The sequence below is a fragment of the Uloborus diversus genome, unplaced genomic scaffold (genome assembly GCF_026930045.1).
Source record: "Uloborus diversus isolate 005 unplaced genomic scaffold, Udiv.v.3.1 scaffold_17, whole genome shotgun sequence".
Taxonomy (NCBI): Eukaryota; Metazoa; Arthropoda; class Arachnida; order Araneae; family Uloboridae; genus Uloborus; species Uloborus diversus.
The window spans coordinates 1,345,483-1,364,730 of record NW_026558318.1 but is presented as its reverse complement, the minus strand read 5'-3'; the positions used below and the strand labels follow the sequence as shown (position 1 = coordinate 1,364,730).

At 32.6% G+C, this 19,248-nt stretch overlaps 1 protein-coding gene across 1 annotated transcript in view; it reads right to left on the bottom strand.

Annotated features, from left to right (window-relative positions):
• Positions 1 to 19,248, bottom strand: part of LOC129233101 (NADH dehydrogenase [ubiquinone] 1 alpha subcomplex assembly factor 2-like) — a 74,111-nt gene that overhangs the window by 16,547 nt on the left and 38,316 nt on the right. Inside the window, exon 4 of the mRNA XM_054867160.1 lies at positions 4,140 to 4,217. Within this exon, the coding sequence (XP_054723135.1) occupies positions 4,140 to 4,217 (78 nt within the window). The remainder of the gene's footprint in view (positions 1 to 4,139; positions 4,218 to 19,248) is intronic.

Here is a 19,248-nt window from a genome sequence, read left to right as displayed (position 1 = left end):
TGCATAAGATAATACCATGCTTTATCCTCAAGAGGATTATCTGCTTCAAGACATCGAAACAGTGTCTTTCGGAATTAACCGCTAACAACTAAGAAACTAATTCAGAATATCCGAAGAAAGAAAAAGAAAGTTTTAAGAGCAAGATAGAGACCAGAGACCATTTCAGTGGAACTCCAGCAAAGAATTTTCCGAGTGCTAGCATCTGCTGAGTGTGTGTGTGTGACCCATCCAGTGTGCAAAAGCATCATTAGTATCCACTTGCTGGTGATAAATTGTGCCACCATATGGTTTACTGTGCTGATCAGATGAAAGGGGCTCGTTGAAAGTTCGATTTACAAGCATCTTTTATGTGTTGTTTTTTCTTTCGTTCAACTAAAATCTTGAGATCAGGCTGGTGATTGAGTACATTTTTTTTACATTTCGGAATATGATACTTTTACTTTCTTGAAATAAGTATTTTTGTTTTTATTGTGATTTCTAGGAAAAGGTTTTCATGATCTCTTTGCATTAGTTATGGCTAATATGCATAATATTTATCGGCCAAGCTCTTTAAAAGGCTCATGCCGTTATGGTAGTATTTTGTTTGGTTGCCAAAAATGTTTCATGTAATGTGAATGTGTTTTTTGTTCTGATTTAAAGTAAGATAGTCTTTTTTGTGGTACTATTTTTATGTGTCGTTAATTTGTAGCACTTGTTAGAATTTTACTAAATAATTTGAAAATGAATGTGGAAAGTAGAAGAAATGCTTTAAGGTTTGGTGAAATTAGAGATAATGATATTGCGTAGTGGCAAAATTAGTCAAAACCTTGAAATAGAAAATGACCCAGAAATAGTCCCTTCTAATAAAAATAATTCAAAAATGGAAAACAAAGAGTCAAACCGAAAAGATGTTGAAACTCAAGCAGAGGTACCCGCCTGAATTAAACGTAAATAACACAGATGCGGAATGCCAAACTGTTACTGAGAGAATGCAAGAACTAAATTTAGCCGGGATTCCTGCTTCTGAAAATGAAGCAAAACAAACAAGTACGGGTAGCAATCCAGAAATCTTATTGTTTGAGCCAGAGTTAGGAATAAATTTTTCAGCTTGGTTAGCTCATTTCAACCAACAAACGAACCTAAATAAATTAAACGATAGCTAGAAGTTAAGAAATTTTCAGAAATTTATTCGCGGATCCGCCTTAAAAATCTATGTTAATCAATGTTTGTGTTGCACACAAACTTTCGCGAGATAGTAGACATTTTTGAGGAACATTATTTCACCCCGATGAGTAGTTTCACAGATTTCCAGAAGTTAAGATTCTCGGGAAACGCCAAAGAATTATTCTCTTATTTCACTGAAAAAATAGAACTGGGGAGGAAAATAAATCTCAGTAACAAACATATTCTAGAAGGGCTCTCAGTTGGGTTACCGCAACAAATTAAATCTTTTCTGCTAATTAAAGACCCGCAAACTCCCACAGAATGGCTTCAAGTGGTCACTAAGATAATTAACGAGGTACCACATGAAATGTCAAAAAATGAATTTAAGACCAAGACACAACAACCAAGTGCTTATAGGGGACCTACCCAATTTTATCAAAACTGGGTACCCGCGAAACCAAATGCAAAACAATTTTCGGCAAAACCCTAATTACGCTCACCAAAGTAAAATAATTTTCCACGAAATAATTTTAGTCAACCACAGGACAAACGTCGTGTTTTAAACCAAAACGAGGAAAAGAACGCCCGTAAAAAACAAACAACACATTATATACTGGAGCTACCTCCTAATCCTTGTAAATTCTGTGCACAACAAGGAATTATTAACACATATCATTGGGGACAAACCTGCATAAATAAACCAAATACCTCAACGGTTGAACCATTACTAGAGTCCCAGAATAAGGATAAACAATTTAGGGAAGGAGAGGAAAATTCAAATGAAGCATGACAATTACTAGTGCCTGGGTATATAGAAGGCGAAATAATCTATAAAAGTGAAAATAAATTATATAATGAAAATAAATTATGTAATGAAGTGTACACTAAAAATAAAAGAAACTCGAGTTTATTACAAAAGATTTGTTTAAACTTAGATACAGGATCAACCTTAAACATTATTCCTAGTGTGATTGCAAAAACATTAAATGTCTCGATTGAAGAAAACAATCGTGAATGTTAAGCAAACCCAGGGAATTCTGACACTTAACCGAACATGTACGCTCCACCTTAAAGTTGGTAATATTGTTAGACCGGTGGAATTTTTTATTCTAGACACCGATTTACCATATGCCATATTAGGTTTAAAGAGTTGCATTCGATTTCATTTAGTCATTGACTGTATGAGACGGGTCGTTATGCAGGATCGGAAAAAACTGATCACTTTTTCTGAGTATGCGCTAAATGATTTGTCTCTGCACATTTTGCCTGAAATCAAGGTTAAGGACAGTGAAAATAATGATGCTGGAAATGAAAATACTAAATTAAAGAAAAGTAAGCGTAGGAAAAAAGTGTCTGGTAGGTACTTTAAGGGAAAACTTATCTGAGCCTAGAACATAACCATATATGGTATGAGAAGCATTTAAGTGTGTAATAAATAATGTCTGTGACTCATACGCGCTGACATATAAGTGAACAGAACTTAATATGGAAAAGGCCTAGCAAAGGATTTTTCATATTACATATATATATATATATATATATATATATATATATATAAACATAATACAAACTTAAATTCGCAAAAGTATTGCAGCATTAAAAATCTCTGAAATTTAAATTTTAATTAGTGTAAATTCAGACCTATAGCCCCCTTAGCACCCAATGGATCCGCTACTGGTCATACATATGCACATTATTTGATTGGTAAATTATGTGCTTTCTTTAAAAGAATACATATTGTCCAAACATCTAAGTATTTCTTTGAATTACTAAACAAATTACATAGCAATGTACCAAGAGATTATTGAAGAATTCCGGACACAAATCCCATTATAAATCGTACAACTTTTTAGTCAATATTAGATGTGCGTTTTTACTTAGTCGAAAGAAGAGATACATGGATTGAATAGATACAGTAGGTATTTAATGTACTACAACAGTAGTTATAAAGTAGAGTTCCAGAAAAGGTGGCAGTAGATAATCCGGTCAAATCCAGTAAACTCAACCATACCCTGGCATAAAGGTCAAGATTCACGGTCGCCACTCACAACGTGGTGACCTAGTTTGAAAAAGTGGCGACCTAAAAAAAACGTCCTCAGTCGCCATTCCCCCCCCCCCCCCCCGTTATTCCTATCAAAAAAATCTTGGGATGAGCAGGAATTATGCAAGACAAATTCAAAAATCTATCATCTTAAACTTTTCGCGTAGTCGCCATGTTTGGTCATTCGCAAGATGGAAGTAGACAAGACCCAAGTTTCCAAAAACAGAATTAGATGCTTATCTCAATGCAAACTTCTAAAAAGTACATAAAAAGTTCCAGAAATAATATTTTTTTTAAAATTAGTTATTTCCTGGAAAAGTGAAATTTTATCACAAAAATTGTATTTGATCCTCACTGCTTCAGTGGCTTTGCAATAAACTAAAACTATTTCATCTAAAATGCAGTTCTTGGATTTGTTTATCTATTGATTTTGAAATAAAGAAAAATAAAAACCTATCTTAACTTAAATTTTTCAAAATGCAAAGTTGATAGCTTTTAAAATGTACTCTGTAAAGTTCTAATATATATATTATATATATATATATATATATATATATATATATATATATTATATAAGAGGTAGCAAAAATTCCTCCCTCTCCCCATTTTATACTTCAAAACTCGGCGACAGTGGTGGCCACTAAGTTTTTTGGGTCTAGTGACCATTGGCCACTTAGAAATTTTCAGAATCTTGACTTTTACCCTGGCAAGATCAAAAATCCACCAGCGAAAACCCTGCTGCAAGCACATTTTTGATAACTTTGCAATTTTAAACTGGGACACCTTTTGGTCCACATTAATCCGAGTTTTTGGTACTGTTATACATTAACTAATTCAAGTATATTCTGTATAACAAATTAAATGATATGATAGTACTTGAGCTGTTCAATAATACATACATTCACACAATTCATGCAAAGAAAAATTGTTTAGAAATAAATTTATCACAAATTACTTTAAGCGCAGCCTCCGCTTCGATTTGATCTCCCTTTAATTTCTTTGTTTTGGCAATAGCTAAATTCATTTCGACTTCCTAAAAGAACAAAAATCATTCCTTAAATATATTGATTGGAGTAATATAATGAAAATGTCAACATTTAGGAAAGATTTAATAAAATAAATGCATGGTACTACAACAAGAATTTTACATTCAATGTCATACAGAGAAAAACACTAGGTTTACATTAAGCAAGTATTATCAGCTTTTGAATTTTACAAGACCAAATATATCAAGCAGGAAGGATTGGATTTTTTTGCAAATGCTAGTGTTTTGTAAAGTCAAATTCATTAAGAAAATTTTAAATGCAGAAATTACTGCAGAAATTACATGAAAATTTGAGGAAAACTATATTAATGACAAAAAATAATATCAGTTCTGTCTCTGTGACCGAGACAGAACAGACAAGTCAAAAATCATGTTGTATGCTTTGTACACATCTGCCATTCTTTGGTTACAAAAATGTTAAAAAGCAATTTTCAAGGACCAAATTGAAATTCTTCAATGACCAGAAACCAGATCTTCATTGAAGAAAAATCACTCTGAATTCCTTTCTACATGGAAAAAAAATATTCCTTTTAACTTTAAAATATGTGCTTGCTCACACTTCAAAACTTACATTCAACAATATTGGTTGTCTAAAACTTGCATTTTTCTTCTTCTAATTTTTGGACTATTGAAAAAATAAGAAATAAAAGTAATTTTATTTTGTGTTTCTCAAAACATTGAAACAACTTTGTAAATAATTTGTAAAATACACGTACCATATACACTTGTGTAGAATTTAGTACTAAAAAAAGCACAAAGTTGTAAAATCTACTAATAAGAATTTTTAAAAAACATTCCAAAATTCTGGAAATTCTCCCAAATTTTTGGGCCTCTCACCCTCCTCCCACATAAATGAATTTATACTGATATATATAGACATAATTTTAAACAATCCATCTATTAATTAAAAACAAATTCGGGTAAATGACTAGAAAGAAAGCGAGAGAAATGCGATAAGGAACCACATTTTTTTACACAAAGTGATCAATATCATCGGAAAATTAACTTAACAGTCAAAATCTTACATGCCTATCTATAATAATTGTTTGGGCTTCGCTTAATGAAAATGCTATTACAGAAATTAAAGTAGTCATACAGCTTTTCATTGAGTGGATTTAAATTGTTGCTTCTTATAAGAGAAAATTGATCTAAAAAGAAAAATAATAATGTGAATACGACTCTAGTTACTATATAGTTAAGGCAAACTTAACCTGACTGCATTGTGAAAGCTACGCAGATCCTAATCCCAGCATTACGATACTGTCAGGTTAGGTTTGCTCCAACTACAGTAGCAATACAAAAATAGCTGAGCATGATTTGCAGAAATGTTATGGTTAATAGAAGCTACATTTTATTCAATTTCAGAAGGTGAATGTCTAATGTTTTTTTTTATTATTACAGAAAATGTTCATTATTGCCAATTGTCTTATTTATTGTAATACATTGATTTAGTGATATCTGAGTAGTTTTTTTTCCTCATGAGATTTTCTTGCAATGAAGGAGCTCCTTGTAATTCAGAAATAAATGTAAGCAGTTAATGGCAACTGCATGGATGGATGTCAAATTAATCGTTTCCATAGAAACATTATTATAGAGCGTAGGGGGATAGTATTATAATTACAGTAGGCGCCGCTTAATGTGATCACGGTTAATGTTATCATTCGCTTAATGTTATCAGAAGTCCCAGAACACTAGTATGTTAACACACATTTAAAAAGTCGGATATTGCAATCGGCATCTTCGTTTATTGTTATCACTTTTTCATAAACTTTCAATTTCCCCCCCGTTTTTGTTAATCAATTAACAGGCAAACCCTGACGAAACTAACTTTCTGTTTAGCATTTTGTGGTTTTCAATAGTAGTGCAAAATTTTTCTAGGAATGAAGCTACAGAAAGTTCTCCCCAGTGACCACAGACTCCCCCTAAGAAAACTATCTTTGGCACCTAAAAAAATTCAGTCGCTGGACATGTTGCAGGCATTGATGTAGGAACCCCATTGTTGCCATTACTTTGTAAGCTGTTAAAGAATTGTGTCGAGATTGAAAACAAAGAGAAGTTAAATTAAAATTTAAACAACTAGCAAAAATATGCTGGAAAAGATAGAAAAGCTGAATGTGATTTGAAACTTATTTACGAATGTCGGGAAAACGGTCATATTTTACTTCACCTATTACTGTGTGATTAAAAATTGCATAATTTAGCTTTAACTTTTTATAATTCAGATATTTCCAGTCTGTTAATTTAATAATTTATAATTTAAAACTGCATTCAGTTGAGTCATTGTGATTTTAATTTGAGGTTGCCAAAATAAATGCACCTTAATTGGAAAAAATTCATTATTTTGTGTCTCTTGGATTCTTTTCGGTTATTGTTTTCAGTCGGTTATTGTTATCAAATTATATTTGTCCCAAAGTGATCACAATAAGCGGCGACTACTGTATAACATAAATTCTGCAGGGGAAAATAGAAAAAAAAATATCTATTAATGTACTTATATGCTTGATGTGAGACCAATACTTGGGTCAAAACAAGAGTTCAAGTGAAACATAACATACAGTGAAGCACAGTTTATATGTTTTTGAAGGGACTGCATGAAAAAGCATACAAATGAGAAAACATATAATAGGTATAGGTTAATGTGTATTGGACTCTGCAGTGCCAAATTAAAAAAAAAAAAAAACGTAAAAAAAGAGAAACGTATAAACTAAACGCATTTCTACATGATATTTTAAATTCAAAAGACTGCATATGGGTAACAATTGCATGAATTTGATGCAATGTGACTAAGTACATTTTCAAGGTGTGAAAAGAAAAAAGAAACTTTTTCTTCAAAATTTAAATGATTTTCAAAAATCTCACTTTTTTAAATCAAAACAAACACTATGAACATGACAAAAGTTGAACTTACATTGAAATGTTCAATCCCACTTAAAGATCTGTACATTTTATGCATTTTTATATTGTTAAATTACATATTTAAATGAAACTAATGGAAATAAAAAAAGAAATAGAAAAGTTGAACATAATAACTCAGTACACTCTTGACAGGAAAATGTATAGTTAATATAGACTTTCTTGAAGAAGAAGCAAGAACTATTTCACAAATAGTTTACTTGCTATATGCATTTATTCTATGCAGTGTAATGAAAACAGCAAATATATTCACAGATATTAATATTCTTTTCAAAAATGCGACTTAATTCTACATGCTTTTAGTTAAAAGATTTGTGCTTGCATCAAATCTCACAAAATATGCAGAAAAAGATCAACATTCTGGAGAAATTTAACAGAATGTTGATCGACTGAAAGTTTATGATGTATCGCCTTTCCAAGAAAGACTGAAATACAACTAACTGGATTATCAATATCTTTCTGTATTTTTATGATACATTACTGAAATTTTTATATGAGCTGTCACATTATAGTTCGCTACAAAATTAATGAAAAAAAAAAACCCTTAATTTTGCATGCAAATATTCTAGCAAACTTTTGTTTTATCAAATATTTATGCTCTTATCTCAAATTGCAGTATGATGTTTCTTTTGCATGTTATGAAGTTTTTTCGAAGTTCAGAAAAATTAGGCACAAAACTCTGGGTGCTATAAGCCAAAAATATACAAAATAAAAAGGTGATTTTCCAAGAAATGCTCGTATCCTCATGAACATGTATGCTACTTTTACCAATATGTATTGAGTAAATGTAAAGCATAAGTACACTATATAATGAAATTTAATTTCTTGATACAGGGGTAATAAAAAAATAATCCTTTATTTTCTTTTTTAACATGTTATTGCCCAGACAGCACGAAAAGTCCTTCGGACGTCCATTTTATGTCCTGAACGTCCAAATCTAGTCCGTTGTAAAAAATCGACGAAATTTGGCGATCCTTAGACACGTCTCGCAGGACGTCCCAAGGACAAACTTTTTTTTAGGCCTAAGGATGACCTAAAGTGATCCTTATCTTTTCAGGACGTACCACGGACTTTTTTTTAAGATATCCTGAGGACTTATCTCTAAGGATGTCCCGAGTCTCAACAAAATCAATCATTTTTAGGACATTCATCTCAAGTTGAACGGAAAATTTTATTTTATTAGTTTTCTCACTGAAATTTTCTAAAAATCCTAATGAACTATGATCTACAAAACTTAAACGAGTTACGAAAATAGCCTTTTAATTAAATAAGCGTAAAAATTTTTTTTTTTAGTTTATTATTTTTATATATATTTTATTATTATTTTTTTTTCTTTTTGAGGAAAAAAAGTTTTTTGAAAAAGTACAGTTTTTTTTTTAAAATCACAATTAATTATGAAATAGGAAGCTCAAATTAGCGAAAGAACTCATTTTAAAAAATCAAATAAATACAAAACACGCTTGTTTATCCATAATACTTTTTCAAATATAGGTTAAAGCGCGGTGCGAAATTCGATGACATGAGGACATCCTCGGGAGTATCACACAAGGTAGTTCCAGGGATTAGCTTTAGTCCTTTCAGGACGTACCAAGGATTTTCTTTTCTGACATCCTGCGGTCTTTGCCTTCGGATGTCCTGCGTATGAGAAAAATCAGTCGTTCGTAGGACTTTCTTGTCAAACTTCGAAAATTCTTATTTTGAGTGAAAGTAAATGTTATATGCTGCGTTTAAAAAAAGTATTATTGATCTCAGAAATTTGTTGACTTCTAATATACTTTATTTAAAGGGGAAAAGTAAGTACTTTTACATTTACATATTAGTTTTAATTTTACTTCTTTGTTGTCAAAAAATGAAGTCATATAAGTATTTCACTTCTCAAAACATATTAATCGAAAGAAAAAATGAATATTTTTACAGTAAAAAATGTGGAAATGTAAAAATGCAAATTTTTATGTGGAAATGTAATAAAATGGACATAACATTTTTAAATCGGTTTATGATACTCAAAAAATCCTGCAATTTGGCGATAGTAAAACAAAATATTGCCAAAAACGTTATTTTCTTCTCTAAAATTTAAAACATCAAAATTTGAACTGGATTTTGTTATAAATTTATTACATTAAACTTGATATTATTATACAATAATATTCCTCTAATGCATTTTTTTTCAAGTAATGGTTGTTTAAGACGGTTTTCATTTTATTTTTGGTAATTAATTTTTAAAAAAGTAAAATATAATTTTATTCGCGCTTTTTTGCCTTTATACATCACATACTCAAATTGTAGTTAGAAATTATTATAAAAACGAACAGAACCCCCAAATTTCCCTAACTTTTTTTTCCTTTAAAGTGTTATATTTCAGGGTTTTAGAAAGAGTTTTCTGTTTGAAGCATAAACATTTGAATTTACCATTTTTAAATCATTCACAGAATTCTTTTTCATTTTTTACAAAAAAAAAAAAAAAAAAAAAGCAATTTTTTTCAAGGTTAAAAAAAAAATTCTTCCAACTTTGTTTCTTCTAAAATTCTTCAATCAAATGCATTTTATATCTCTTTGAGAACGAAATGTAAAAAGTTAAATTGCTGTTCTAATTATCATAACTGCAAACAGAACGGATGAACCCTCAACTTTCTTTCACGAAATTTTAAACAATGGACAGACTTCAGGGGAAAAAATGTCAGGTTTGGGTCATACTTTTGAACCAAATTATACATTTGAATTGTACTATCATTATTTTTAAATCAATCACTGATGTGAATTTTGTTTTATTGTTTTGAACATATTTCCTGATTATTTCCAAAAAAAAAATTTTTTTTTGGATTTTCATTTTTTTCCCGCAAGATAAATAATTTAGAAAAAAAAAAACCTACGTAACTTTCATTTTTCTTTCAAATTTTTCAACTCCGTATGCGAGATTTTGTAATCTCTTAAAAAATCGCGCACACCTACTCAGGGTTTGAACCTGCACCCACAGGGTTACTGGGCTGAAACGTTACGGTGTACGCCACGCTTGCTCGGCAGTTTGTAGTAACTTAAAATAATAAATGGCGTTTAACATAGAAGGTTTCTGAAAGTTCTTTTGGGAATTTCGTTCTAATTCTGATCGTAAGATTAAAATTTATGACGTACAATGCTTTAAATCACGCACACTTTCAGTATTTCTTTTTTAAGTTAGCGCGAAAGATGGCGTTTGCTCATCGGTGAATTTCGCTGTTCAACACTCATATCTGATGCGCTTAATTCCATTCAATGGGGATCCGAAATTGCTTCTGAGCTTTACTTTAAATTAATATTGTTTTGCTGATACATAGCTTTAGTTGGTTTTTCAATTATGTACAATGACCAAAGTTTCAATATTGCAGTTTTGTAGGCTTAAGTTAGTTGGAATTTGAAATAAAAGTTGCTAAAGATCCCAAATTTAATCCAATATCGATTATCCGACCACAGGACCTACCAAAACGAAGCAATAAGCGATTAATTGTGCATTCGATCAGCAAATTGTATTTTTTTCATCGTTTTGACACTTATTACACTTTTTTCTGGCTTCTGTTATTCTGTACTTTGCACGTGCGAACTTCAATGGCGGCCAGGAAACCCCGAGAAGAAAGCTGGAAAAGGTAGAGATTTTTAAAAATACAAGTAGTGTGATAAATTATTCCCAACAGATTTTAAATTTGCCCTTAGGGAGAAAAGGGACTTGAATTCTTACTGAGAAATCTGAAAATTCAGCTACAATATTATTTTTTGTTCAAGATTTTTTGCCGTGAATAACACATTTATAATTTATGTTGGGGGGGGGGAGGAGGAATGGATAAAACTGAAAATTTAAAGAGAATGACCAGATTTTGAAAACAACGGTCATTTAGGAACTTGAAAGTAAGAAAAAACTATTGGGCTTAATTGGCGTGGAACAAGCATGTGTAATATAATCAGACTTTCTTAAAATTATCTCTTAACTAAAATCATTTTTATTGAATAAATTTTGAACTTATAATTACTCAAGTTATTAAGAACAGACGCAGATAACGAGCAAGTTGACTCGGAGCTTTGGCTCTGTTTTTTTCAAATCATAAGCTAATTCATAAAGAAAAATAGGCGAGATACAAATGCGCTGCATTATACTAATTTCATACATTTTAAATACATATTTTCTTTTTGAAGGTGCAGTGCCCCAGAACAGTCATCAGTTTACAATAGTTGCATAAAAGATAATTCTTGTAGACTTATATGAAATCCTCCCGGAAAAAAAAAAAAAATATATATATATATATATATATATATATATATATATATATATATTAATTTGAATTTTTGGCATCTTGAATTCAAATTATGTTTTTCGCAATCACGAGTGTGTGTCTATGAATGCGCGTGTGTTTGGGTAGGCGCATGTGTGTCGGTGCGTTGTGTGTATGCATGCATGTGTGTGCGTGTTGTGTATGCAGTGCTGTGTGTGTACGCGCGTGTGTGTAGGTGTTCATGTGTGTGTGTATGTAGGCATATGTGTTTCTGTGCAGGCATGATTGTGTATGTGTATGTGTGTGCGTAGGAGTGTGTGTTTGTGTTTGTGCGCAGGCATGAGTGTGTGTATGTGTGTGTAGGTGTGTGTGTGCTCAAAAAAAAGCGCTTCTAATTATAAATTCGGTAGCATTTTAAAATTAGGGTACATTTAATATGCCTAAGTACTGAGACTATTTTTGAGAATATGAGGTCAAAAACCTCTATACAGGTTGTCCCCAAAATTCGAGAACATGTGGTCGATTAGCAATACAAATCCATTGCCAATAATGGTGTCCCCCCCCCTTCGAGTAAAGGGGCACCCTCTGAAAATCACGAAGACCCCCTTAAAAAGGAAAAAAAAACCTCAAAACACCCCCCCCCCCAATTTTAATGGTGAAGTCTGCGCCATGACCCCCTCCCTTCCCCCTAGGTGGGCACACCTGCCACAAGACTGGGCTATATATGCAGAGCTAAGCTATGAGGATTCTTTGGATCTATAATTACTTACTATTTTTAATAACATGTCGAAAGAAAAAAAAAGGGGGGGGGGGGAGAACGAAAACATATTTTTTGAAGAAATTCATTTTGTGTCAAATTTTTGTCAATGTCCAAAAATTAGTACATAAGCAATCCTTGCTCATATCATATGTATACAGTGAAACTCCGATTTTACGTTCTCTGGATCCACGTTTTCCCCGCATTAAAATCGGGTCCCATTATCGAGCCATGTATTTCCCGTATTTTGCGTTTTTTTAACCCAGTCTCTTAAGAAACGTAAAATTCGGTTTTCACTGTGTTATTATAAACTGCATGACATATTTCAGAACTGGTATAAAGATTACTAAATATTGTTCTCAGTCATTTTAGAATTTAGTCAAAAACCAACAGGGGTGCCCAACCCCCTAAGGGCAAAGGTGCCCTCTATATCGTGGAGACCCCCTCCGAAAGCAGAAGCCCCCAAATGAGAAAAATACCCCCAAAACACCCCCCCCCCCCTAAAATTTGAATGGTGCAGTCTGCGCCTTACCTCCCCTAGGTGGGCATCCCTGAAAACCAATAAAAAATTGTAACTGCAAAGAAGAAACGATCGCTTATTTTTATTACGAATCATTTTAAAAAAACGAAAATGTTTAAGAAAAAATATGTAGTTTGACTTTACAATAGTAAAAAGTATTAAAATCAAAATCGTTAAAAGGAAAATTTTTTTTTTTTACATTTCGTGAAAATTACCAGAAATTGTCCAAAAATATTTATAAGAATCGCCATATCGTTCCTGGATTTTAGGACACATCTGAAAACTGGCGTTCAGAAATACGATCACCTTAACTAAAAAGGGAAAAAATGAATCGAATTTGATTTATATTTGAAAAATGAAGCATTCGAATGAATCCAGAAAAGAAAGTAACACGAGGCAATTGAAAAAAAAAAAAAAAAAAAACTGGAGGCATTTCTCCATCATCTTTTTCCCTCTCTCTGATTGTCTGCAGTTAACTGCCACCGTGATGCTTTGTTTACGCTCGAGACTCGAGAGTGAAATGGGTTTTTGTTGCACGTGGCCGGCCGTGCCGCTTAGGATATAGGTAAGTTTAATTACTTTAATTTTATTTATTAATATTGCCTATGTTTATTTTTACTAAAAGAAAGAAAATTACTTAAATTTTCATAATTTTCGCATTATCACTTCACTATGTTGCGCAATGATTTTAAAAAAAAACTTAAGTCTCTCATAACACATGCGCTATTGAATTTCATTTCAAACTGATTTTTCTGTGTACACTAAAAGATTGTTTTATTTATTATGTCTTGGATGGTATGAAAAGAATCAAAAGAGATTTTAATTCTAAGGGAAAAGTATTAATTGGTTTAATACTTTTACCAATCAGAAATTATACTGTTCCGCTATATTCGCGCGTAATCTTTTTAACTAGAGAGTATTACAATTAAGTACAATAATGTGCATGTCATGTGATATGCACATTGTTAACGTATCAAAATATTTGTATCAGGCATTGTATTTCTATCATATTACGAATATTTAATTAAATGCAATAGCGGGGGGGGGGGGGGGAAATATTAAAAATTCCTATGTGTGAGCAATTTTTTTTTTTACTCAAGTTTATTTTTAGAGTTATGTTTGAACTTCCTTGAATGTTACGTAGTATTTATTACATTTAAATTTTCTCTGATTATGTAAGTATTATATCTTTTTATTATGTAAAAAAAACAAATCTATCGGTTAAGATACATGTTTATCTACGATATGGTTTCTTTCTGAATATTATGGTCTGCATTAAAGTTGTTATTTTTTATTAATATTTCAAGGTTCTGTCATTATTTTCAACTTCAAATAAATTTTGTGTTGCATCATTAGGAGCTAATTGCTTACTGCCTGTAAATTCTATTTAAATGCAAGCTTGGATTTTAGCAAGAGCCCTGGTTAAATAAGGGAACTTGAATTGTGGTTGATTTACTAAATATTTAAAACTCGGTTATATTTTTAACATAAATTGTAATATTGTAACCTTTTTTTTTTTATTTTTTCATGATATTTTTTAAAAATGTTTCTCTTCAGAAACATATAGCTTGAAGTGCCATCCATATTTTCATGAAAATAATTGATAATTTCTAATCTAGCTTAAAAAATGTTGAAATTTTCAGCTAGTTTTCTCCTACTGTTCCTGTAATTAAAAATTTTCCAAGTTATACTTGTTTTTTTTTTTTGTTTTTTTTTTTGTTTGTTTGTTTATATTAATTTTTTTAAAATTTGTAACTTGAAAGAATATTTACTTTCTTTAAATTATCTTTTGTTAAAATCATTTTTGCTTAAAAAAATTTGAATAATTCAAGTTATGAAGAACGCCTGGTGTTAAGGAACTAACTGGCTCTTAATATAACCAGGTTAAACTATTTTAAACTATTTTTTAGTCTTAGTATCAATATCAAAATTAATTATTTTGCCTTGTGAAACATCTATTTTTTTTTTTTTTTGATCATACATTAATTCATTTCAATTTGCTTTTTCTATGTGTTGAATGGCTCAAGAGACTGATCATGCTGCATAGCATAAGATGCCCTAAAAGAAGTTGAACACCTAAGACAACGTCTATCAGGCAAGTTTAAAATTTTATATGTTTATCAATGCCTTAATTTGATATTATTTTAGTGTTAACTTTTTCCAATATTTTATATACCTTTTTTTAAGGCCGTTGTTAGTTGTATTTTTCTCATACAAGCAGAACCTAACAATTACGATAAACCAGTGGTGCCTAACCGTTTCGTACCCAAAGACTGCACCTCCTTTTAAAATGCTTTCCATTCTCTCATAAAAACACATATGAAAATTTTGAGTCTTTAAAATTTTTCCTATTAACATAAAAAATAATATAGGAAATTATATGGAAATTAAAAAACTCATAGTTGGAGATGTCCTATGCTCCTTTTATTTATTGCACTGTTTTTCAGGAATCAATTTCTGAATATTTAACTCCAAATTTTATATTGTCATGAATTTGCTTTTCGCATTGTTGCTTTTAAACTAAACAACAGGCCACATGTATCAACTTCTCAGGCCGTAGGCTGGGCACCACTGCTATAAACTAAAGAAATAGTAATACCTTACTGCTTCAAGTTGTAGACTTCACTCTATCGCAGTTTTTAAAAAAATATGTTCATTATTACTTTCTTCTATATCTAATATATAGAAGAAAGTATTGGATTCGTGCAAATTTTCGAATTTCGAATTTTGACGGATTCGAACGTTTTGAGGTGTGCTGAGTTCATTTCGACCATTTTTGGAAAATGTCTGTCTGTCTGTGTGTGTGTATGTATGTGTGTGTGTGTGTGTGTGTGTGTGTGTGTGTGTGTGTGTGTGTGTGTGTCACGTCTGTGTGTGACCAGTTTTTTGTGGCCGCTCTACAACAAAAACTACCGCATGAAATCGAACGAAATTTAGTACACATATGTGCCCCTATGTGAACTTGTGCCCATTAGTTTTTGGCGCGAATTCCTCCAAGGGGGGTGGAGCAATGGGACGTTTTTCGAGTTACGCGTGCTTGCTATTCCTCAGGAAGTAACTGGCGGAATCAAACAAAATTTGGTCCATATGTTGGTATTAACAGGAACAGGTGCTGATTCAATTTTGGTGTCAATAACTCAAACGGGGGTTGAGCTATAGAACGTTTTTTGTCGTCAATTGTGACTGCTGTATCTCAAGAAATAACGAACGGAATGAAAGAAAAATTTATCGGCAAGTAGCCCTTAGTGGGTATAAGAACTGATTTTATTTTTGTGTCAACAGCTAAAAAGGGGGTAGCGCAATCACCCGTTCTTTTTTTCCATTTTGAGTGCCCTATCTCAAGAAGTAATGCTACGTTCTGGTTGAAATTTGGAATATATGTGAATCCATTTGTAAACAGGCTTTGGTTCAATTTTGACGCCGATCGTTCCAAGAGGTGTTGATTTTTTTTTTTTTTTTTTTTTTTTTTTGCGAATAAAAATATTTTTATTAATGCAACAATAAGAAAGATAAATCGTAATAGATTGTCTGCGTATTTCTCGTGATTTTAATTGTATGGAAATGATAGGAAATATTATCTCAATGATTTAAAATTTTTAACTGTTGCCATCTTATGTTTGTCAACAAATAAAATATTTGTAATTAATTCAAGCAAGGCTTTTAAAATAACTTTCAATTTTCGCTCTTTGCTTTGCTTTTGCAATAATTCAGACATTAGGATGGTCGTCAAGTTTTTGCATGTGTCATTTTGTTTTTGTTGGGAATATTGCTTCCTCGTCAAGCATGGGGAGGGATCAGAAAAAAAAGAAAAATATAGAAGAAAGTTTCGTGATGGCCACAACATACTAGTAATTGTATGGAAATGATAGGAAATATTATCTCAATGATTTAAAATTTTTAACTGTTGCCATCTTATGTTTGTTAACAAATAAAATATTTGTAATTAATTCAAGCAAGGCTTTTAAAATAACTTTCAATTTTCGTTCTTTGCTTTGCTTTTGCAATAATTCAGACATTGGGATAGTCGTCAAGTTTTTGCATGTGTAATTTTGTTTTTGTTGGGAATATTGCTTCCTCGTCAAGCATGGGGAGGGATCAGAAAAAAAAAAAAAGAAAAATATAGAAGAAAGTTTCGTGATGGCCACAACATACTAGTTTTTTCTAATGGGCTCGTGTTGATTCTTCTGAGGGGCTACTTAAGTTTTAGTGGGGTGATAAAAACGGCTGAAGAGAGTGTCAAGCACCATGATGTCATGAATGTCTATTGACTCTTGACTGTTAAAATACTTATTGAGCTGTGCATATCATGGACGCCCATATGAAAAATTTTGAGAGGGGCAATATTTCCCCCATGGTTTAGCAAGATATTTTTCCCATGAAAACTGATTTCAGATTAGAGTTATTAAAATTTACATTTTTAATAACTTATTCATTAATGGCTGGATCAGAATTCTTTTATATATTTTTTCAAAAGAAAAAGTACTAAAAACAGAAGGAGGCTCTAATTTCGAGGGGGGTAAGTGGGGGCTTGAGCCCCCAATTACCCTCCTATATGGGCTCCCATGGTGCAATCACTGACAGTCAAAACTAAGCAGAAAAAGCTAAGAAAAATATAAAACTACACGAATTGGAAAGGCCCATCCGAGGTTTTAAAAATATATTACACTGCACGACATTGAAAATGCAACAGCAAGAAGGAATGTTCAGAAATTTATGTAAATTTTAGGTTAGACTTATATCACTGAGTTATGTAAATGATGTGAAATGCGCAGCTCTCCAACGCACGTGAAGTAAGATATAAGTGAAGGAACTTGCAGAATGAGCAATATTCGGGTCGTTATTACTGACTGCAGTATTATCGAAGAAATTTTGTTTTTGTCTTGGAGGAAACATGTAACACGAGAGAATGCCAGGCCGCCATCAACGAAGGCACTTCAAGGAGATAGATGATTTTGTGAGGGGTATGGTGATCGGACTGAGAAGGGCAGGTTGGTCCGAACGTCAAATCGCAGCTGATACCCACATGGATGCAAGCACGGTGCATCGGCTGTGCCGAAGATGGTTGAAACAACGGAATGTGGCAAGATTGAGAGGTGCAGGGGCAGCCAGAGTGACATCAGAACACCTGGATCGATGCATCCACCGACAAGCTGTAGCAGACCCACAAGTCACTTGTTCCTCGATTCTGCAGCAGGTGCAAGATACCCTGAATGTTCCATGCCAACCAGAACCATTTCCCGTCGTTTGGTCGCACGTCGTCTGCAATCACGGCGTTCGCTAAGAAGACTGCCATTGACCCCACAACATAGACAGCAACGTTTAGTATGGTGCCGGATTAGAACGACGTGGACGACAGAATAGCGAAATGTCGTGTTGTCAGATGAATTCCGCTTCCGTTTATCCAGTGATAGTCGCCGCATGCGTGTGTGGCATCGACGTGGAGACAGATCTAATCCGGCAGTAACTGGAACGTCCCACCGCACAACAACGTGGCATAATGGTTTGGGACGAAATTGTGTACAATTCCATATCACCTCTTGTTCGTATTCAGGGCACTATGAGGGTCCAACGATAATTGGCAATCCTTTACTTTTAAGGGCTACCTAATGCAATATTTCAGCAGAATAACGCCTGACTACACAGTGCTCGCATCTGCCAACATGCTCTCCGAAACACACAAATGCTTCTCTAGCCACCATACTCTCCTGATCTGTCACCAATCAAACATGTGTGGGGTGTGATTGAACGCCGTTTGCAGACTCTGTCCCTGCCTCGTTCAGAAGACGAACTTTGGCAAATGGTTGAAAGGGAATGGAGAGCCATCCCTCTGGACACCCTTATTGACTCTATGCGTAGACGTGTTTCTTCGTGTATCGCTGTCCCGGGTGGTCCTACATCCTACTGAGCCGACGTTGTTCTCGCTCTGTATTCTGCCTATCATTTTGAAATTAAGATCATTTATTATTCCTTGCTGTCTCCGTCTTTTTTCCAAATTTCATCACTTTCTGACCACTCCTTCTTGGTGTTGTATTTTCAATGTCGAGCAGTGTATTTTTTTCACAAGCAAAGGGTTTAACTATTCAACTTTTTACACTACACGTGTTGAAAAAAAAAAAAACATAAGAAATGAAAAAATGTTTTTGAGAAGTTCATTTTTTACATGTTTGGTGGAACTTCAGGGACCTGGCAGAGGTCTCAATGTATTTAATTAGCCAAAAATTTTTTTACAAACATTAGATGTCAATACACAACTTTTCCCACCACAAGCAATTTTTAAAATAATGCATAAGAATTTTTTTTTAATTTAAAAAAAAAAAAAATAATAATAATAATTTTTGCATATTTGGGGAATTTTCAAGGGAGTGGCGTGGGATCTAAATATATTTTGATTTCCAAAAAAAAAAAAAAAAAATTACACCAGTATTTGATGCTAGTACGCAACTTTTCCCCACCACAGGCGTTTTTGATTTTGAAAAAAGTTAAAATCGACCCACCCTAGGATATAGGTTTTTTTTTTCCTTTTAGTATGGAACACTTATGTGAAAAAATAAGGTGAAGTTTCTTGATGGTAACATCATGCTATTTCTGAAA